At 43.6% G+C, this 23,454-nt stretch overlaps 1 protein-coding gene and 1 non-coding gene across 2 annotated transcripts in view; one reads left to right on the plus strand and one right to left on the minus strand.

Moving 5' to 3' along the window:
- Positions 1-237: 237 nt before the first annotated feature.
- MICOS10 (mitochondrial contact site and cristae organizing system subunit 10) overlaps positions 238-23,454 on the plus strand; it is a 33,939-nt gene continuing 10,722 nt past the window's right edge. The window contains exon 1 of the mRNA XM_042951616.1: positions 238-438. Within this exon, the coding sequence (XP_042807550.1) occupies positions 375-438 (64 nt within the window). The 5' untranslated portion in view covers positions 238-374. The remainder of the gene's footprint in view (positions 439-23,454) is intronic.
- LOC122228980 lies at positions 14,945-15,051 on the minus strand. Its single transcript, XR_006206861.1, has one exon. It is a non-coding gene; the product is annotated as a U6 spliceosomal RNA (small nuclear RNA).

The following is a 23,454-nucleotide window of genomic DNA, read 5'->3' on the forward strand; positions in this document are numbered from 1 at the left end:
GAAACCAAGCGCCGTGCCCTCACTTGCCCTGGGAAATTCCAGGGCCGACGTCGGGAGCTGGTGCGGAGGAAGGGCCTTCCCGACAGGGCTCGGGATGCAGCCTGGGAAGCCTGTCAGCCTCCCAGCCCTCAGGTAGGCGCGGCTCCAAGGTCAGGGTCACCTCGGGCCTCCAGGCAACCCCGTCACCTTGACGACCAACTGGAAAAAAAAAAAAAAACCCGGAAGGGGCGGAAGCATTCAGGTTATCTCGCGATATGTGGCAGGCCGGAGCCGGCCTTCCGGGCCTGGAGGCCGAGGCCGGCTCTCGCGAGACTTGCCTGGAATCGAAGCGCGGGGCCCGACCTTAAGGAAAGTGGGAGCTGCGGGTGGGGAACATGTCGGACTCCGAGCTCGGCAGGAAGTGGGACCGGTGCATGGCGGATGCGGTCGTGAAGATAGGTGAGAAGCCTCTCGCCCCTGCAGGCCCCTCCCGGAGCCGAGCGGCCGGCTCCAGGCCCCGCTGACCAGGAGGGCGGGAGGGAAGCCCCTGGGGAGGTCAGGCCGACCGGCCTGGTCCAGCCCCTCCGGCCAGGGACAGCTGCCCGAGCCGGGCGGGGGGTCAATCGGACGGCGGGGGCCCGGGCCGGAGGACCCTGGGCGTCCGCGCGAGGTGGGAGGGGAGGAGTCGCAGCCCCGAGGGAATAGGGGACTGTCGGGCTGGCAGGTGGCAGGAGAGGTGCAGAGCTCATCGAGTAAAAAGCGGTCTGCAGGGCACAACCTCGTGCCGGAGGCTGGAAATTCTCCTCGGGGGCCGCATCTCCCGCACGGGGAGTGGAGCCGGGTCAGGGTCACAATGCTGTCCTGCCGAGACAAGTGCCTTCTAAAGAAGGTCATGGGGAGCGTTTTATAGACAGGCCCTCACGGGAGTTGCTGTCATTCCCGAGTTGTGTTTATTTGATTATCTGATTTATTGGCATCAGAGTAGTCTGCGTCCTGAAATTGGAGACATAGTGATCTGGAAAGAGAATAGCCCAGGGAAATAAGAGATTGGACACTTCTTGGTTCTCGATGTAACTACGCGGAGCCTGTTAACATGTGCTCAGTGACGACACAGATTGTGAAGTCACTGCATGGAGGGGAGGGGAAAGACGGAAGCTAATTTATTGAGCGTGTACTAAGTGCCAGACACTGCGCTCGGTGCGCAACTTAATACATTATCTCACACCGGTAGTGCAACGGGGAGGCAGGTGAACGAATTGGTCCAGGGTCTAATAAATGACAAAGTTTCTAATAAGTAGCAAAGTTGGAAACTTAACTCAGGTTTTCTGGCTTCAAGCCCCATGCTCGCTCTTTGTTACTAATTCTTACTATCCAGATTTGATATTTTTGTATGGAAAATTTAAGAGGATTTAAGATTGTGCCCATTGAATGAAAATGTTGAAAGAGATTTAAGATTGTAAGCACCATGAGAACAGAGATGCTTTCTGGTTTATTCATTGCTGTATCTCCTGCCCCTTTCTAGGTTTTCCAGTGCTTAATAAAAATTGTTGAGAATAAGTTAATAAGTGGAGTACTACTTACTTGATCAAAGCTGTCACTTCGCCCTTGAATTTACTTACCAGCTGTGTGATTTGGGGCAAGTTGTTTAACCCTCTCGCCCTCTTGTTTCCTCATTTGTAAATGGACAATAGTAATTATTACTATCTCACAGAGTTATTAAGGCTGCGAGTTAGTCTAAGTAAAGGCTTGAGTATGAGCCACTGAAGAATGAGTTATTCTGTAAGTGAGCCAAGAAATACAGTTTTTGTGATTGTAAACAGCTCACATTTAGGGGCGAAGATGTAACCGTGGATATCCTATGGCCACATTAAGGGAGATGTGTGGGTGGCTTAGTGGGTTACGTGTCCAATTCTTGATCTCAGCTCAGGTGATGATCTCCCAGTTCATGGGATTGAGCCCTGAGTCGGGCTCTGTGCACACAGCACGGAGCCTGCTTGGAATTCTCTCTCTCCCTCTCTCTCTGCCCCCCCCCCCCCAGCTTAGACGCACTCTCTCTCTCTCTCTTCCTCTAAATAAATAAATAAATAAATAAATAAAAAACCAAGCCACAATAAGTACTACAAAGTATGATGGCAGTAGTTAAGAGGGGGAGGCAGACAGCTGAGTTGGAAATTACCAACTCTCGCCCTTCACCCCCATCCTCTCTACTGTTGTAGCTTTGGGTAGGCTCGCTTCCTTCACTGTGAAATGGAGATTAAAGGGGCGCCTGGGTGGCTCAGTTGGTTAAGCGGCCGACTTCGGCTCAGGTCATGATCTCACGGTCCATGGGTTCGAGCCCCGCGTCGGGCTCTGTGCTGATGGCTCAGAGCCTGGAGCCTGTTTCAGATTCTGTGTCTCCCTCTCTCTGACCCTGCTCTGTCTCTCTCTGTCGCAAAAATAAATAAATGTTAAAAAAAAAAAAAAAAAGAAATGGAGATTAAAAAAAAAACCCAAAACAGTTTTACCTAAAAGGATTAGGAAGATTGAAGGATAGTGAAGTAATCAGATACTCAGCCCAGTGCCGGGCACTTCCTCAGTCAGCAGACGGTAGTAGCAATCACTGTTGGTATTGATATTGTTGTGCTGCTCAGGATCACCTGAGGCAGTGAGTAGCGTCACTGTCATTCATGAGGTGGGACACTGGTGGGGGGTGGGGGATACAGGGGTGAAACAGTTAAATGGGGGCACAGTGATACACGATTACAGATAAAAGTTAAAATGAGTGGCTCAGGCTCCTTCTGCTGTAGAGCTGTTATAAAGCAAGTAAGTGCAGTGATGGGCTGAGGCCATCCAGCGAGAGTTTGCAAGGAAAATGGGCTTTGACCTGACCTTTGGAGAATGACTTGGACTTGGATAGGCCGGGAGGGTGGGAGAATTTGAACAGAGGCCCAGTTGAACTTTTATAGAGCAGGACACTGAAGCGTGGAGAGGTTAAGAAGCTAGGTGTGGAGGAGCAGGGGTTAGAACGTAGCTATTCTGAAGTCAGCATCCCTCCTCCCTGAAGAAGGGTGGTTTAGGTGGAGTCAGAATTGTGAAATGTCTTAGAGAAATTCCACTTTGTCTTAAAGGCTTTTGAGTTGCCTTTGGCTTTTTCACATGCATTCTGCATATTCCACACAGGCTGTCTTAAAAATCTTGTTACTGGGGCGCCTGGGTGGCGCAGTCGGTTAAGCGTCCGACTTCAGCGAGGTCACGATCTCGCGGTCCGTGAGTTCGAGCCCCGCGTCAGGCTCTGGGCTGATGGCTCGGAGCCTGGAGCCTGTTTCCGATTCTGTGTCTCCCTCTCTCTCTGCCCCTCCCCCGTTCATGCTCTGTCTCTCTCTGTCCCAAAAATAAATAAAAAACGGAAAAAAAAAATTAAAAAAAAAAATCTTGTTACTTTCTGCCTCTAGGGCTCATTAGTTCTAGGCTGGTGTAGAATCATGGGATGGTTTTAAGCAACAAATAATTATTGGGTTCCAGGCCAGTCAGTGGGCAAATGGAGAAGCAGAAGGCATTTCATTTGCCTCAACAGGGAATTGATGTGATATCAATGGAATTTTGGTATGATTGTTCTGGCGGTGTTTTATAAAGAGCAGATCAGGAGTTGAAGCCAACGGTGCTGTGAGTGCGCCTGCACTGTCAGACCAGAAAGGAATGAGTATATTTGAGAAACTTCACACTTTGTTCCCCATTTATAAAATGGAGACAGTAATTCCCACCTCCTCTAGGCTAGAACAGTGCCAAATTCATAGCAGGAACCCAGTAAATGCTGTTTTCTTCATCTTTCTCTCCAAATGGTTAACTTTGTCTTATTCCATTTCTTGCAAAGAAGACTCCAAGGTTAGAATGTGGTTAAGGGGTGATTCATTGATCAGAACTTGGAAGTAAAAAGTAACAAGACTCATAACTGATCACGGGGGTGGCAGGAGAGAGAGCAGTGAGAGCAAAGATCGTGATTCTGGTTGCTTTTCTGCTGACATGGTTGAACTGTTTGAGAATGATCATGCAGTTGAGAAGGCGGCTTTAATTTTGCAGAAGAAACTGAGTTCAGATCTGCAGGGCACAGTCCCTTTAGCAGGGGGACTTAGAGAAAGGGCGTAAGAGGGATGAAGCACCAAAGCACTTGGGGAGGCTTTAGTCTGAGAGATCTTTGAGACGGTCCAGATGCACACACTCTGTAGTGAGTGTCGGTTCCTAGTCCCGTAGGCAGTGAGGTTATGGAACTCTAAACCTCTTTGGCTGCTTGCTTCCTGGTCCTGCAGAACAGAGGTGGAGACTCAGAGTGGCGGCCTGCGGTAAGATAGGTTTTATAGCAGATGCAGGCAGGGAAGAAGGGCCAACAATGGGCTTTCAGCTGGATCTTGGTAATGTCATGCTCTGGCTTGACCGAGACGGAAGGGAAGCCAGGGTGAATGGACAGCTCCCTTTGTGAGCTCTTCTCTGGCTGCTTTAGACCTGAAGTGTTTTTGTTCTCTTCTCACTGGTTTGCTAAAGAATGACTATTTTCATTGCTCGTGTTTAGCTTAGAGGTAATACGTCTGAGTTAAAGAGCACATAAGCTTGTACTTTAGACAGTTCTTAAAACAAAACAAAACAAAACAAAACCCCCCAAACTGCCCTTCAAGGATCTCTTACTCTGAAGCTTGGGCAGTGCCTCAACAGAAAAGTCTCCTATGATTTCGTCCTGTAGGAAGAGCTATATTTACTTACGAATACCTTTCCCCTGCCCTTTGCAGTTTTATTTTCCCTGTTAATTTTGGTTTTAAAATATCTATTTTGTGTGCGCGGTAGGATAGGTGGTTTCTAATATGGTTTGACCTAATATATTGAACCCATGAATCAAACAAAACAAAACAAAACACATGCTTCCCTGTAATAGGCACAATAGGCCATTGTTCCTGACACATCTGTTTCTCTCTTTCAGCTCTTGTTCCTTTCTTTTCCTTTCTCCCCCTCACATTTTTACCCTTCTCTTTGGCCTCTGTTCTTATTCCTGCCACTCATAGGCATTGCCTAGTTCCTCCATAAAGTTTGAAATTAATGTATCTTTTTTTTTTTAAATAAACTTGTTCGCATTGAATAAGTGCCCGGTTTGTTCTCCTTCACAGCACTGATTTTTCTTAATAGCACATATCACCATCTGAAATTTGCGATTTGTTTCTTACTTGAATGTGAACTCATGAGACTCAGAGGCTTTTTTTTTGTTCACTGTTGATCCCCTAACCCCTGGCCTAGAGGAGGCATACAATAATTACTGTTAAATGAATGACATGTATTGCTGAGAATTTTGCAGACTACATTCTCTGCCCATATTTGCTCCTCCTCAGTGTGTTTATTAAGTGAATAAATTAGCATTTAAATTAAAAAGCCAGAGTAGATTTCACGTGAATTTCTGCCAGTTCACATCTTCCATCATGTGTCCCTGTGATCTTGGGACTTTTACCAACTTTTTATTTCATCTGGGGATATAAATGATTGTCAGTAGATCTTAATAATAAACTAGTATTAGAGATGCCTGGGAGTAGTCAGCAAAGAAACATGAGGCAGAGAGCACTTTTGTATTTGAACAAGTAGAGGGTGATGTTGGTTTAAGTCGTAGTGCCAAAGCCTTATTGCAGGAAATTAAAAAGGAGTGAAGAATATTACATTTTATGAATGGCATGTTCCATTAGTTTTTTTTTTTTTTTTTAAGTTTATTTCTTTATTTTGAGAGAGACAGAGCTCAAGCTGGGGCAAGGGCAGAGAGAGAGGGAGAATCTTAAGCAGGCTGCGGTGGTCAGCACAGAGCCCAGTGTGGGGCTTGAACCCATGAAACTGTGAGATGATGACCTGAGCCAAAATCAAGAGTCAGATGCCCAACTGACTGAGCCACCCAGGTGGCCCATATTCCGTTAGTTTTTATCTAAATGCATCGTTAATGGTTTTTTGCTAATTTTATGGATTTATTGTGGTTTTTTTTTTTTTTTAAGTTTATTTATTTTGAGAGAGAGAGAGGGAGAGAGAATATCCCAAGCAGGCTCTGTGCTGTCAGCGCAGAGCCCATCTCAGGGCTCGATCCTATGAACTGCAAGATCATGACCTGAGCTGAAACCAAGAGTCAGACGCTTCACAGACTGAGCCACCCAGGCGCCCCTTATGGATATATTTTTAAGTTTTATCAGATTTCTTGAATGCTCTGGTTTTCTTTCTCCACTCCGTCCATGGGCTGTGTTGTTTGTTTTCCTTGTACGTACTGAGTAATTTGTCTTGTGTGTACCCACGTGAATAAATCACACATTCTTGTTAACAAGAATAGAAAGCATTGTGTCCTGCCAAAATAGAGGGCTTAAAAGCTCTGGGACAAGCTGGTGCCCTCAGCTTGTGCTCGTCACTCTGGACTGGATGGGCAGTTGTATGTTTTCTGTTTCCCTGGGAAAATAAGATTCCAGATGAGAAAATCCCAGCTATGAGACTTAGGGAGGTACTTCCCTGTGACTTGAGAATTTCTAAGCCCTGCAAGTGTGGGTCATGGAAGCACTGCCACTGCCCCCAGAGCCTTGTTATAATTCACTCAAGTGCTAGGTCTGTGCATGCCAGGCTATGACCTCACACCAAGCTGATGTCTGTGTGAGTGGCCAGGGTTGCAGATTTGCCTGAGGAAGCTTTGAGGAACATCTGATTCTGGTACTTCCCGGGTTCATATGGGGGTCCTGGCATCCCTAGTGTGGCTTGAAAAGTTCTAAAATTGACTGTATCCCTTTTCCCCACGTTTCGTTCCCACTGTGAGGCCAGAGTATGGAATATCTAGTCTTCTAACCTGTGAATTGGTGGGGAGATCTCAAAGAGATCTTAGTTTTCTTAGTAGCAAGGAAAAGTGCAAGCCATGGACATTTGCAAGCACCCTTAGAATGTATTCCATTCAGTGGACTATGGGGGCATTCACGTTCTTGTACTTTTCCTTTCCTTGATTTTTTTTCATTAGAAATAAATATACCAAAAAACAAAAAACAAAAAAAAAGAAAACAATATACTAAGGGGTGTGCACCTGGCTCAGTCAGTAAAGTGTGTGACTCTTGATCTCGGGGGCCTGAGTTTGAGCCCCACGTTGGGTGTAGAATTTACTTTAAGAAAGGAAGGAAGGAAGGAAGGAAGGAAGGAAGGAAGGAAGGAAGGAATATACAAGTAAGTACCTATCTGTGCCTCAGTTTCTTCATCTATAGAATGGTAGTACCTTCCTCAGAGGGTTGTTATGAGTAAGGATAAAATGAAATACTCTCTATAGAGCTGATTAAGATATTACCTGTATTTGAAAAATATTAGCTCCAAGCATGTAAATGAAGGATAGCAGTGATAAGTTAAAATAGCTAACACGTTTGCTTTTATTTTGCTGTTGTGGGTAGTACTGAAGCCTAATGATCAGTATTGCAGCTTATATATATACTAGCGATCATTCATGTATATGTCCCCAAACAATTTCATACCAGGCCTTGTGGAAAGCCTGGGGGGTGAAGTGCACAGGTAGTAGGCACTGGCCTTACCCTGGCTCACCTTCTGGAAGAAGGAGTTCCATCTTGGAGAATATGTTGGCATTTAGTAGGTGGACCGGGTGGACAGTTGTATTCTAGGCCTTGGAAACTGTCCAGGCGGTGTCCCAGAGGACAGAGAGGCTTTGACTTCTTCAGGGAATGATGATAATGGCTACCATTTATTGGACACTGTGCCAGATTCTGGCATCTTACATTACATTTTACATACATTATCTCAATTCTTTAAAAAAAAGTTTTGTTTTGTTTTTTAATGTTTATTTTAGGGAGATGGAGAGACAGAGACAGAGACAGAGACAGAGCATGAGCCGGGGAGGGGCAGAGAGAGGGGGAGACAGAATCCGAAGCAGGCTCTGGGCTCCTAGCTGTCAGCATAGAGCCCGATGCGGGGCTCGAACTCCTGAATCGTGAGATCATGACCTGAACCAAAGTCGGACACTTAACTGACTGAGCCATTCAGGTGCCCCTATCTCATTTAATTATTATACCCTTATGGGTACTCTCCCCTTTTTTCCCCATTTTTTTTATTGTGATGAAATATACCATCTGAGCCATTTAAAATGTATAATTAAATGATATTCAATACATTCATAATGTTGTGCGGTTATTGCCACCATCCATCTCCATAACTCTTCATTTTGTAAAACTGTAACTCCTTTTACCCATTTAACAACAACTCCCTCCAGCCCCTGGCAACCTCCATTCTACTTTCTGTCTCTGATTTTGTCTACTCTAAGTACTTCATCTACATCGAATCATACAGCCCTTGTCTTTTTGAGACTGGTCTCTTTCACTTTGTGTGATGCCCTCAAGGTTCATCCATGTTGTAGGATATATCAGAATTTCCTTCCTTTTTGGGTCTGAATAAGATTCCACTGTGTGTGTGTGTGTGTGTGTGTGTGTGTGTGTGTGTGTGGCATTTTGCTTATTCACCTGTCGATGGGCACTGTTGTGAATAACGCTGCTATGAACATGGGTATACAGCTGACCTTGCTTTCAGTTCTCTTGGGTATATACCCGGAAGTGGAATTGTTGGATCATATTGTAATTCTGTTTTTTACCATTTTGAGGATCTGCCCTCCTGTTTTCCACAGCAGCTGTACCATTTTACATTCCCACCTGTACTGCACAAGAGTCCCAATTACTTCACATCCTCACTGACACTTGTTATTTCCTTCCTTCCTTTCTTTTTATTTTAAAGTTTATTTATTTATTTTGAGGGAGAGAGCGCACGCACACCCTGCTCACGAATGAGATCATGACCTGAGCTGAAATCAAGAGTTGGATGCTCAACAGACTGAGCCCCCAGGCACCCCCCATTTCTTCTTCTTCTTTTTTTTTTTTTTTAATATTTATTTTTGAAAGAGAGAAAACGAGCACCTGGGGGAAGGGCAGAGAGAGAAGGAGACACAGACTCTGAAGCAGGCTCTAGGCTCTGAGCTGTCAGCACAGAGCCCAACGCGGGGCTCGACCTCAGGAGCTGTGGGATCATGACCTGAGCCGAAGTCGGATGCCCAACCGACTGAGCCACTCAGGCTCCCCCGCCCTTTTCATTTTTTAATAGTAACCATCCTAATGGGTGTAAGCTAGTATCTCATTGTAGTTTTGATTTTCATTTCCCTGATGATTAGTGATGTTGAGCATCTTTTCATGTGATTACTGGTCATTTGTATGTCCTTGAAAATGTCTATTCAGGTCCTTTGTCCATTTTTGAATTGGTTTATTGTTGTGTTTTAGGAGCTCTCTATATATTCTGGATATTAACTCCTTATCAGATGGATGATTGGTATATATTTTCTCCCATTCTGTGGATGTCTTTTAACTCTGTTAATGTTGTCTTTTGAATCACAGAGTTTAAACATTTTTGTGAAGTCCAGTTTGTCTGCTTTTCCCCTTGTTGCCTGTGCCTTTGGTGTCCGAATGGGAAAAACTCCGTTTTTTCCTTATTCCCACACTCGCAGTACATCTGGCACCTGACGTGTGGGTTTTCCACAGCAAGTGGCTCCCTGACCCCAGCTGAGTGTCTTATAATTCACTTCAATTCTGACGCTCACTGGACCCCATGGGTTAGGGCTCAGTCACATAAGACTCCCCCGCCTCAGATGCCACTGACAAGTCCACGCTGTTGCCTGTGCTTCTGGCTGGCTGGCTATGAATCACAGTTCCCATGACCCCCTCCCAGGGATTGGTAATTTGCTAGAATGGCTGGCAGAACTCAAGGAAACAGTTTACTTACTAGATTACCAGTTTATTACCAAGGATATTAAAGACCATGAATGGACAGCCAGATGAAGAGACACACAGACTGGGGACCCGAGGTCCAAAGTGCAGGAGCTTCTGCTTCTGTGGAATTGGGGTGTGCCACCCTCCTGGCACGTAGATATGTTCACTGACCTAGAAGTTCTCAGAACCCGTACTTTGGGGATTTTTATAGAAGCTTCATCATGAAGGCCTTGCCTGATCAGTCATTAACTCACTTTCCAGTCCCTCTTCCCTTCTGAGAGGATGCAGGGTGGGGCTGCAAATTCCAGGCTTGGCTTGGTCTTTCCCGTGACCAGCTCCCACCCTGGAGCTATCCAGGAGCTCCGAGATTTGCCTCATTAGAACAGACACTCCTATCACCCAGGAAATTCCGAGGGATTTAGGAGCTCTGCCAGGAATTGGGGGCAGAGACTAATATATGTATTTTTTGTTATTTCAGCGTCGTATCCAAGAAATCATTGCCAAACCCAATATTGTGAAGCTTTTGCCCTGACTTTTCTCTAAGGGTTTTTTAGCTTTTACATTTAGGTCTTTGATCTGTATTGAGTTAATTTTTGCATATAGTGTCAGATAAGGAAGGTTCCAGTGTCATTCTTTTGCATGTGGATCTCCAGTTTTCTCTGCACCGTTTGTTGAAAAGACTGCTGTTCCCTAAATGATCTTGGCACCCTAGTGAACAGTGATTTGACCATGTATGCAAGAGTATATTTCTGTGCTCATTATTTTATCCCATTGAGCTGTATGTCTGTCTTTATGCCAGTACCACATGGTTTTGATTCCTGTAGCTTTGTAGTAAGTTTTGAAATTAGGAAGTGTGGGCCCTGCAGGTTTGTTCTTTCTCAAGATTATTTGGGCTATTCAGGGTCCCTTGAGAGTCCATGTGCATTTTAGATCGGTTGTTTGACTTCTGCAGAAAACTTCTTAGGATTTTGATTAAGGATTGCATTGAATTTTAGATTTAGAATTTTAGATTGAATCTAAATTTGTTTCTAGTTAACAAATAGAATACTGCTTATTAGTATTCAATACTACTTATATTTATAATATTTATATTAATACTATTAGTATTAACACCATTTATTCTGTTACAGAATACTATGGTATGGATATACCACATTTTGGTTATCCATTGCCAGTTTATGGACATTTACGTTGTTGATACTTTTTGGCTATTATGGATAATGCTGCTGTGATCAAGTGTACAAGTTCTTACCTGAATGTATGTTTTCATTTCTCTTGGGTGTGTATGTATCTAGGAGTGGAATTGTTGGGTTGTGTGGCAACTCTTTGCGTAGCATTGAGAAAAACCACGGAATGTGGGGCTGAGGATGGACATGGTTGGATTTCTGATTTCAGAAAGATGAACGAAGTAGAAAGGACCAAGATGAAGGCAAGGAGATCGGTTAGTATATTACTGCAAGTTCATGCCAAAGATGAGATGGTCCAGTTAGAGGAAATCAAAACCAAGATGGGGCCAGAGGAGTGGAATGGAGACAGATGTCACAGATGTTACGGTGTCATGCATTGGTCATATTTATGGAACCTGAAATGCTCATGAGCAGGAGGAGTCAGGGTGATGCCAAGCCTATGTAAATGGAGAATGGCTTTGCCCTTGACAGGTGGGGAGCCCAAGCAACATTTTACAGTTTATTAATTTCTGGTATGTCTGGAGATGGGTCTCTGGTGATATGCAGCTCAGTCAACAGAGATGAAATTGCTTTTGCCCTGCAGTAATCTTCACAAAAAGAAAGGGTTTGGCCTTATTTCTTCCCTGTTAAGAAAGTAGGACAGAAATGACTTAGCAGCTGACTTGCCTTTGAATTAGCCAGCAGATTTTGTGTATTCCTCCAGTAATCGATCAAGTGTAGTGAAATTAATTAAGGCTGTTTTTTTAAGGCCACTTTCATGTTTAAAAAAATGCTGTACCGAAAGAGGCCATTGAGTAAGGTCATGGAAAAAGGAGCAAATTATTGTTTGTCTTTAAATATCAGTTCATCTGATAAATGTGGCTTACCACAAAGTATTGGTGGCTCACCAAAAATTGCCTTTTGGTAGCCTGTGTTTGGAAACTGATACGTTGCCATTTCATGGAGTGATATCACTTAGGCTAAACTAAAATACTTCAAAGGTTTTTGGTTGTTTGTAGGTTTGGGTTTCAAATTAGTACATGTTAATTGTTGAATCGGTCACCATATTTTGTTTGCTATATGTATTTCTAAACAGTTTTTGAGAGCAAAAATACTTTTTCCATTTGCGACAGCAATATGGATAATGGAACATTGTGATCTTGCTAGAGGAGAATTTTCTGTTAGTATTATAGAATAATGTAATTAGGCACCGTATGGAACTTGAAAACATATTTAAATTTTTGTTCTGGCTGTGGTTTTATGCTTTCCTAAAATGTGGCCTGAAACCGTTTATTAGTAAATATGCTGAATTGCTTTCTCTGGCAAGTGCATTTCAGTGTTGAATCCAAGTGAAAATACAAATATTTACTTATAAAAGTCTTTTGGTGTGGTAATATTTTTACTACAGCCATTGACCCACTAGTAAAATGTTAAGGCATTGCTAGATTGGATCCTGTTTATTTAAAGGCCAAGAGAGGGAAAGAGAGCGGAAGTAACATTAAGTGAATGCCTGTTACGTGCCACTGTATTTGTTACACTAACATATTATCCCTTTTCTACCCTCCTAGCAACTCAGTGAGGAAGTTTATATTCTCTCTCTTTTTCTAGCAAGAAAAACAATGCTCAAAGACTTTTATAGAAATTGAGAAGCTGATTTTTAAATCTAAATTAAAATGTAAACAATCCAAAGTAGCCAGGGCAATTTTTAAAAAGAAAAGCAAAGTTGGAAAATTAACATTACCTGACATCAAGACTTACTACAAAGCTACAATAAACAAAGTGTGGTATTGGAGAAGGGAAACACATCTAGATCAGTGTCCCGAAATAGACCCATAAATATATGGTCAATTAAAGATGATGCCAAGGCAGTTTAATGGGAAAAAGAAAATCTTTTCAACAGATGTGCTAGCATAACTGGATATCCATATCCAGAGAAAAAAATAAACCTCATTATTGTGCATAAAAATTAACTCGAAAGGATCACAGACCTAAATGTAAAATGTAAAACTATAAAACCTCCAGAAGAAAACATAGGGGAAAAAATCTCTGTGACCTTGAGTTTGGAAAAGATTTCTTAGGTCATGAAAGCAAAAGTCACTAAGAAAAAAAATGATATGTGGCATTTGGTCAAAACCTAAAACTTTTGTTCTTTGTTTTGTTTTTTTTAAATTTTTTATGTTTATTTATTTTTGAGAGAGAAAGAGACAGAGCACAGCAGGGGAGGGGCAGAGAGAGAGGGAGACACAGAATCCAAAGCAGGCTCCAGGCTGTGAGCTGTCAGCACAGAGCCTGACATGGGGCTCGAACTCCCGAATGGTGAGATCATGACCTGAGCCGAAGTTGGGCACTCAACCGACTGAGCCACCCAGGCGCCCCAAACTTTTGCTCTTTGAAAGACGGCATGAAGAGAACAAAAAGGCAAGCCACAGAATCGGAGAAAATATTTGCAATACATTATATCTGATAAAGGGCCTGTTTCCATAATAAAGAAAGAACTCTTAAAATTTAATACTAAGAAGACAACCCATTTAAGAAAATGGGTAAAAGGGGCGCCTGGTGGCTCAGTCGGGTAAGTGTCCGACTTCGGCTCAGGTCACAGTTTCATGGTTTGTGGGTTCAAGGCCCACGTTGGACTCTGTGCTGACAGCTCAAAGCCTGGAGCCTGCTTTGGATTCTGTGTCCCTGTCACCCCCCCCCCCTTCCCCACTCATGTTCTGTCTGTCTGTCTCTCTCAAAAACAAACATTAAACATTTTAAAAATGGGTACAGTGTTTGAAAAGAATCTTTACAAAAGAAATTATTATGCTAATGGCAAGTAAGCACATGATAGGATATTCAACTTCATTGGTCATTGGGGAAATGCAAATTAAAATCGTGAGGAGATAGATCAGCCTCCACACCTGTTAAAATAGTTAAAAAGACTGACAACACCCCCTAAAATTTGACTGGGATGTGGAGCAGCTGGAGTTGTGCACAGTTGGTGGGGTTGTATGTTGGTGCATCCACTTTGTAAAACCGTCTGGTGGTTTCTTATAAACATGCCATCTAGTCATTGTACTCCTGGGTATTTACCCAAGAGAAACGAAGACGTTTGCTCACACAAAGTGTGAACGTATGTGACTATATGAATATTCGTAGCAGCTTTATTCATGATGCCCCCAAACTGGCAAGGACCCATATGTCCATCAGCAGGTGAATGGGTAAACAAAATCCAGACTATCCATAAAGTGGACTATTCGGTAGTAAAAGGAACAAGTATTAACACATACAGCAAGATGTATACCTTTCAAAATCATTCTGTTGGAGCTAGACACAGAACACTGTGTGCTGTATTCCATTTACCTGCTTGCATTTGTACATACACTTCTAGAAAATGCAAACCAATGTGTGATGACAAAGCAGATAAGCGTTTGCCTGGGGCAAAGGGTGGAGGGAAGGGTGGACCGCAGAGGGGCACCAGGAAGCTTCCGGGGGTGGCAGCACTGTTCGGTTTCACGGTTTTCGGTTTGATGTGATGGCATACTCCGTGGCAATGATAATGAACGACCCACAGCTGTTCGCAAATGTTAGACTAAAGTACTTACTGTGTGATTCCACTTATGTAAGTTTAAAAGCAGGCAAAACTACTCTATACTATTAGAAGTCAGAATATGATTACCCTTGGATAGAGAGCTTTGGATAAGGGAGGACCAGGCAGGCTTCTGAAGATGTTGGTAATTTGCTTTGCTCTGGCTGCTGGTGACTTGGGTGTGTTTAGTCTAGAAATCTATCGAGTGGTGCCCTTAATTGTGCAGTTTCTATATGTATGTTGTATTTCAATAAAAAGTTTTTAAAAGACATGTGCTGTCACAGAAAGGTGTCCTTGGTAATTATAAAGTGAGAAAAGCAAGTTGTAAAACATCATGCATGATATATGATCCTGTTTATATAAATGGAATGATAAACAATAAACTTAATCCAAAATATCTCTCCAGAATGGTGATGATGCTAGGTGGGGAGGATCATTAATTTTGCTGGTTTTTTTTTTTTTTTTTTAATATGGAATGCTTCATGAATTTGCATATGTCATCCTTGCACAGGGGCCTTGCTAATCTCTGTATCATTCCAGTTTTAGTATTATGTGCTGCCGAAGTGAGCACAATTTTGCTGTTTTTATAATGTAAGTAAATAAATGAGAACAGTTTCTGTTAAAAAAAAAAAAAAAAGCGGGGCTCCTGGGTGGCTCAGCCAGTTTAACATCTGACTGTTGATTTCAGCTCAGGTCATGATCCCGGGGTCGTGGGATTGAGCCTTGAGTTGGGCTCTCTGCTGAACGTGGAGCTTGCTTAGGAGTCTTTCTCTCCCTCTCTCCCTCTCTCCCTCTCCCCCTCTCCCCAACTCACATTCTCTCAAAAAAAAAAAAAAGTTATTTAGGGCCACCTGGCTGACTCAGTTGGTAGAGCATGAGACCTTTGATCTCGGGAATGTAAATTTGAGCCCCATGTTGGATGTAGAGATTACTTAAAATCTTAAAAAAAAATTTTTTTTTAAAGCTACTTTACTGAACTAGTAACTAAAGTCACTTCATTTGGGTCCTATAATTGAGAATGATGAATAATCTTTACATGAATATGTGAAGTCTAGTTTTGATATTTAATAGGTTAGTCCTTCAAAGTAAAAATCTGTTTAAGCTTTTCACCAACTTTGAAATTATATTGGTATCTATTTTTTGTTAATTTTTATTATTTTTTTGGTTTTTAAAATTTACATCCAAATTAGCATGTAGTGCAACAATGATTTCAGGAGTAGATTCCTTAGTGCCCCTTACCCATTTAGCCCATCCCCCCTCCCACAACCCCTCCAGCAACCCTCTGTTTGTTCTCCATATTTATGAGTCTCTTCTGTTTTGTCCCCCTCCCTGTTTTTATATTCTTTTTGTTTCCCTTCCCTTATGTTCATCTGTTTTGTCTCTTAGAGTCCTCATATGAGTGAGGTCGTATGATTTTTGTCTTTCTCTGACTAATTTCACTTATCATAATACCCTCCAGTTCCATCCATGTAGTTGCAAATGGCAAGATTTCATTCTTTCTGATTGCCAAGTAATACTCCATTGTATATAGATACCACATCTTCTTTTTCCATTCATCCATCGATGGACATTTGGGCTCTTTCCATACTTTGGCTATTGTCGATAGTGCTGCTATAAACATGGGGGTGCATGTGCCCCTTTGGAACAGCACACCTGTATCCCTTGGATAAATGCCTAGTAGTGCCATTGCTGGGTCGTAGGGTAGTTCTATTTTTAGTTTTCTGAGGAACCTCCATACTGTTTTCCAGAGTGGCTGCACCAGCTTGCATTCCCATGTTAATTTTTTTTAATGTTCATTTTTAAGAGAGAGAGAGCGAGAGACAGAGTACAAGTGGGGGAGGGACAGAGAGTGAGGGAGACAGAATCTGAAGCAGGCTCCAGGCTCTGAGCTGTCAGCACGGAGCCTGATGCCTGGCTTGAACTCACAAACCATGAGATCATGACCTGAGATGAAGTTGGGCGCTTAACCGACTGAGCCACCCAGGCGCCCCATATATTGGTATATGTTAACGCAGTTTCTTGTTGGGTGACCTGTTATTGAGTTTGCTCATGGTGGATGGGATGGCCCATTGTTGCTTTGGAAGGCCCCAGTTGTATAACCTCCGTGAATTCATAAACTTAAAGAAGGATGGGTTGTTGGAACCAGCAAGAACCTTAGGGATTCATTTGGTCCAGTGGTTTTTAACTGTCTTCCACAGCATCTTAGTGGTTGTCTCTGGGTGGGAGTAGGTAGGGAGAGGAAGATGAGGGGACGTGAAGCAAGTGGTTTTCTGGTTGGGCCTCCAGCCTCTCCCCTTTTCCCCAACAGAGCAGCTCCACTGTGGTCTGTTTTATTTACCTATTTGGGAAGATAACTTCATTGCTTTCAAAAAAGGTGGGGTGGGAGTGCTGATAACCACTAACTTTCTTTAACCCTCTTGTTTCAGAGATGAGCAAATTGATGCCTGGGGAGGTTGAGATGTGTTTTCCAGGGTCTGTTCATACAGGGTAATTTGTCTGGAACCTGTTTCTGCCTATTCTGGATACTGGACGGATTTGTCCAGGAGACTGCTTCTTTCATGGTCTTCTGATCCCAGCTTATGATCTCTCTCCTCCATCCAGATTTACCCACACACTGGGCCCAAACACACACCCTCTCCATTCCCCTACCACTTACCCATAACTTAGTTTGGAGCTTGATTTCTCCTGGATGTGGCTGGTTCCCATTTTAGCTAGAGACCATCCCTAACCGAGAGATGGCCATGAAAATCCTATAGCTTCTCCGTTAGAATAGACAGGGGAGTGCGTTTATCACCAGTTTTCAAAATGTGCTCTGTAGAGCCCTACAGTTTGTGGGGCCCCTTTGGGACAAGTATGGGTTTAGGAGGTGGGGTCTGGATGCAACTTGGACTCCTCAAATGGTAGCTTCAGCTTTATCTATTGCATGTACTAGGCTACCAGAGAAGATTTCTCTGGAAGGAAGGCTTTCTGCTTTGAAAGGAAGGCAGACGAGAAGGAAGGGAAGCCTTTCACTGTAAGGGTGAGGAAGGTGAAGGACGTTAGCTGGAGAAGCATTGCGGGATGGTGAAAAGCCAGGTGGGCTTGGCTGTCTCAGAGCCTCAATTTCCTCATCTCTAAACTTCTTTTTCTTTTTCTTTTTTTTTTTTTAAAGGAGGCTCCACACCCAGTGTGGGGCTCAAACTCATGACCCTGAGATCAAGAGTCGCGTGCTCTACCCACAGAGCCAGCTAGATGCCCCTCCTCATCTGTACGCTTGGGATGCTAGTCCCCACATGGTTGTGATGAGGCTCAGGATAAGATAATAATCTAAATGGGTGTGAAAGCACTTTCTAGATTGTAACCGCCTAGATCAGTTTGTTCTCCACTGGGAGTGATTTACCGCTACCTTCTACCCCCTGGGGGCAACGTCTGGAAACTCGTGTGGTTGCCATACCGGGGGATGGGGCAGTCAGGGTGCTGCTGACACCTAGAAGGTGGGGGACAGGGATGCTGCCAAACATCCTGTGATGTGCAGAGCACCAAAGAATTGTACACGGAAAATGGTACACGGAAAAGAATTGAAGTTGAAAAACCTTGCCCCAGGCTTACGTCTCTATGGCTTACTCTCTATGGCTCCCCAGGCACAGCCCTTTCAGACTAATACTCACACAACATGGGTCATATATTCATACATCTCTAGGCGCGTACTCTTTCAGCAACTGAAATTGAGGTGAGAAATGAAGGGAAAAAAAAGAAAAGGAATAAACAATCATCAGAATGACCTTAAACAAAGCATAGTACATTGTTATAAGGGCCTTAAAAAAACCCCACATGCGTGCATATGAGAAGAGTATGGGGTGTGAGGGATATGAGTCAATGTTAATGAACGACGGGGAGCTGAGTTGCAAAATGGTGTGAGGCATGGCTGGGAGAGCTGACAGATTGCAGCGTTTGTTTAAAACTGTCCAGAATTTCCAGAGTTGCTTCAGTTGTGTATCTTCAGGTAGGATTTTATTTTATTTATTTTTTTAAACATTTATTTGCACACACCTGCGAACGAGCAGGGGAAGGGCAGAGTGAGAGGGAGAGAGAGAGAGAGAGAGAGAGAGAGAGAGAGAGAGAGAGAGAGAATGAGAATCTCAAGCAGGCTCTGAGCTGTCAGCACAGAACCCGACGTGGGGCTTGATCCCACCAGCCACAAGATCATCATGTGAGCTGAAATCAAGAGTCAGACGCTTATGTGACTGAGCCACCCAGGTGCCCCTTCAGGTAGAATTTTAAAACTATTGATTAATACTAACAGCATATATGGGAGAAATTGGAATCTACTGTGTTTATGTCAAGTTTCTTTATCCAACTTAAAGCTGCATTAGAATGCTTAGGGTAATTTATAATTATTGTAACACTCTGACATAATTGTTGACAGATTGGTAGACTTACTTTGACAAATGTTTACCAGTTAGAACAAGTGTTTCTGATTGTCAGAACCTGCACATGTAAACCACTCAATTTCTGTTTGCTGGATTTTAAATGATTACCCGAAGCAAATGATTTAAGCAACATAATTCACCTTTTACTAGGAAGCTTTCCTGAGAAAGCTGCTACTTTCTTGGCATCATCTCAAGTGATTAAATTGAAATCCATTAGTTGTAGGGTTTTTTTTTTTTTTTTAACCATTTTAGCATAGGCCTAAGTGTGACAAACCCTGAACTCACGAGTTTATAAATATCCCACTCTCATTAGAAGCAAAACGGTATATTACTGCACTGGTCATATATTTCCTTGACATTAGACTATATGCTACCAATCTTAGAAATTCCCAGAAAAGATTGGCTGTGACTGTTGAAAAACCACAACTTACTTTTCTCCTTGTTCCTGCTGCAACTTGAAATTCAGTTTAGCTCATAACTTCTATTTCAGAAGACTTTTTTTTTCCTTAGTTTATGAAAACTGAATTCTTGGTTTCTTTATGTATGCAAGTCCAGTGATTTGGGGAGGCTTACTTGTGGGGCTTTGTAGAATAATGATGCCTTTACGAAAGACTGTAGACCGCTACTGGAAAATAAGGTCAGCTGGGTGCTATTGCCTAGCCTTAGAGTCTTGGGCACCTTATTCGAGCCAGATTTGAATAGCAGAGAAAACGTTGGTTTCTTACAGAAGACCCTGAAATTCAGGTGAATCCTTCCAACACCTTTTGCAAATGTTCATTTGGGACATTCCCCATTTGCACCAACAGTACCTTCATTGCAAAACCGTTGGTATATTTTTCAAATATTTGAGCCCCTCTTCTGTCTCTGTTTGCCTTTGCCCAAGACTGTGTCTTTCCTTAAGGATCTTTTATCTATGAATCATCACGGAGTGTGGTCACTCCCGCTGCTCAGAAGTTCCTAACCCCTGACCAGAGTCCCGCTTTCACCTGCCCTGCTCACCTCGAATACCATCCCTTTCAGTTCTGCCTCGCAGGGGATGCAGGGAAGGCAGAGGTGGGGCTGTTGAGGAGAGACCAGAGTATGCAAGGTAACATTTTTCAGTCTGATGGATGGAGGAGAGTCGGCGGTCTGGACTTGTCTCCCCGCTGGGCTGCTGTGACAGCTCTGTCCTCGTGGGTTTCCCATCTCTGATGGAGGCTTCTTCACCTCTGTCCCCGTTGCCGCCAGAGAGGGCCGTTGTCAACTGCACATCAGATACATTGTTCCTGCTTAATTCCCTCTCTTGCTTCCCTGCTGCTTATGACAGAGGCCGGGGTCCTTAGTGTGGCACGAAAGATTCTGGCTCCATCTGCCTCACACTGGCTAATTTGGTAGCAAGGAGCTCCTTGCAGCCCTTTTCCCTTGCCCCTTCTCTAGCCCCCACAGTGGCTGGGGTATCTGTGCACCCTGCTTCTGTCACAGTACCTTGCATTTTGAGTTTGTTTTTTTCCTTAAAGACAAGGATGACTTTATTTTTTTTTAAGTTTATTTATTTTAATGTTTATTTTTGGGAGAGAGAGAGAGAGAAAGAGCGTGAGCAGGGAAGGGCAGAGAGAAGGAGACACAGAATCTGAAGCAGGCTCCAGGCTCTGAGCTGTCAGCACAGAGCCCGACGCGGGGCTTGACCCCATGAACCGCGAGATTATGACCTGAGCCGACATCAAGAGTCAGACGCTTAAGCGACTGAGCCATGCAGGCACCCCGCACTTTGAGTTTCTAATTATCAGTTGGCTCTAACTCTGGACGATAATCTTACTGGGTACAGGGCCTGGCATAGCACCTGGCACACAGTAGGGGCTCAGTTTGTGTGATGAAGGTAACGCTCATGCATAGTGTTGGCCAGGGTGAATTTGGGAAGGTATTTCGTTTACTTTGGGGAGTCAAAATTATTGTAATAGCTTTGTGTATCTGTGAGGGGGCGATCAAGGACGTGTCCTTGGGAGTCAGGCTGCCTGGTTCAAATCCCAGATGTGTGACCTGGGACAAGCTAGTTAACCTTTCTTTGTCTCAGTTTCTTGGTCACTAAGACAGGGCTGATAAAAGAAGTTTGCTGTGAGGATTAGATGAGGTCATTGAACCCCGAAGGGTAAGTGCTTGGTGAGTGCCTTTCACTCATGTCTTGTGGTGTTCCTGAAAATGTTGTACATGTTGCGTTTTTACAGCTCCGTTATATTTTAGATTAAAGGAATTTGGTATTGGGGCCCCCCGGGTGGCTCAGTTGGTTAAATGTCCGACTCCTGATTTTGGCTCAGGTCATGATCTCACGGTTCCTGAGTTTGAGCCCCGCATTGGGTCCTGCGCTGGCAGTGTGGAGCCTGCTTGGGATTCTCTCTCTCTCCCTCTCTCTGCTCCTGCCCTGCTTGTGCTGTCTCTGTCTCTCTCAAAATAACTAAATAAACTTAAAAAAAAAAGGGGGGGGGGGATGGAATTTGGTATTAAAAGGTTATTTGATGGGGGCACATGGATGGCTCGGTCGGTTAAGCCTCCGAATCTTAGTTTTGGCTCAGGTCATGACCTCACGGTCCTTGGGGTCGAGCCCTGCATCAGGCTCTGCACCAATAGCACAGAGCCTGCTTGGGATATTGTCTCTCCCTCTCTCTGCCCCTTCCCCACACATGCTCCCTTCCTCTCTCTCAAAAATAAACATTAAAAAAAAAAAAAAAAAAAAAGGTTACTTGATGAATGTTATAAACAGCACCAGTGTTTTTCTAGTTATCCAGGTAGAAGTTCTCAGCATTTTCTTTGACAGCCTTTCCCCTTTGCAGCCCCCAAGCTCCAGATCCGCATACACACACTTAATCAGTTCTTAAGTCCTGTAAAGTCTGCCAGCAAAATGTCTCTTCCTTTCCAAGTGCTCCTGCACACCTTAGTTGGACGAATCTTACTAAAGCACAGCCTCAGTCACATTACGTAACTCAAGAAACTGCCTGCTGAATTAAGAGCTGTCATGTTTTGGTGCCTTCAGAATGTCCCCTATTCCTTCCTAGCCAGTATTCTCATTCATGTTTAACCTGTCTTTGCCTCAAGTCCATATAACCTTATAACTGAAATAGAAGCACTGGGTAACAGTTCCCACTTTTCAAAGAATAAACGCTATGTATTGGAGTGATGTACTCCAGAGGTAAATAAATGGATCCCCTGTGTCTTCTGCTTAGTAAATGCTAGTGACTGTAGATGAAGTAAATGTGTAAGGAAAAGGAGTTAATGGTTCTTGTTGCTCCATGGAATTTTTCATTTGAGTCAGGAGTCGGTGACAACATAATGGCTATAACAACGTATGTGTCGGGTATCCTGAATCCCCGGTTCTTGCATTTCCTTTCCCAAAGAGCAGTTGCTGATACTGATGGGGATGGGCAAGAGGGATTGGGGGTGTTGGGAGGGAAGGGACTCACCAGAAAATTCCCTTTTGAGCAGTTTGGATGAATTTGGATTCATTTTATCAGCCCTCAGCCCGTTTGGATTCATTTGATCTCTAGCCAGTGCACAAAGGGAAGTACTTCCCGGCTTGAATTGTTGACTCTTTGTCATTGATTCTAAGTGATTTCAGGTTTTTGTTAGCACTCCTGAAAAGTCAGACATCTGCAGTTTCTGTTCTTTCTTGAAGGACTGAAGAGTAGCACAGTCATAAGTTACCTGCCAAGATCCAGAAACACATAGTTATCGTATGTAGTGATAGGCCAGGTGCCCTGGTCTTCTGCTTACCCATAGGAAGGAGCCACGTGTGTAGGAAGGAGCCATGACTTTGGAGTCTGACAGCCTGGGTTTGAACTCTCCTTTTTTAGTTGTGTGTACCTGGGTAAGTCGGTTCCACTGAACTGTTTCCTCTTCTGGACGATGGGACCATAATACACCTTAGAAGGTGCCTCTGTGGGTCAAATGAAATAATATCTAGAAACATAATACAGTGCCTGGCACTCTGTAAGTGTTAGTACCTCCAAAGCACCCACCCCCAAAAAGATGTAATGCATTGCGTTCTTTATTGTGTTTCTTGAAATGTAGTAATTCTGCATTTTTTCCAGTCTCTCTTAAATAAAGTCCTCAGAGCTTTTTCTCATTTTCCTACATGCTATGCCCACATATGAATTTATTAACTAGTTATATGTCAGTAAAATGTGTGCCAAACCTGTTTCTTCTTCTGTGCCTTCTTGGAAAGTCGTATGACTGTCAGAATTCTGAAGTTGGATCGTGTGCTACATACACGCATTCATTTAAAAGGACCCTTTTAGTGAGCTTGGCTTCTCTGGAAGCAGAGCACATCAGTAGTGACTTCCACATTTACCTTCCCTATTTTGGCTTCTTTCTGCTGACTGGTTTGCTTGTTCTGATCAGAATCCCGGGAATTGATGTCTACCCGAGAAAGTCCTACAGATGTTCCTTCCAGCCCCTGTCTAATCTGGAGAGCCACAGGAAGGTGGAGGTCTTGTCGGATAGCCCCTTCTTCCTCTGTTTCCCACATACCCTACAGCGATGTTGACTTTTGAGAAGCTGATTAACACACACTGACTTTACCATCTCTGGGTCTTTGG

Source organism: Panthera leo, chromosome C1 (genome assembly GCF_018350215.1).
Source record: "Panthera leo isolate Ple1 chromosome C1, P.leo_Ple1_pat1.1, whole genome shotgun sequence".
Taxonomy (NCBI): Eukaryota; Metazoa; Chordata; class Mammalia; order Carnivora; family Felidae; genus Panthera; species Panthera leo.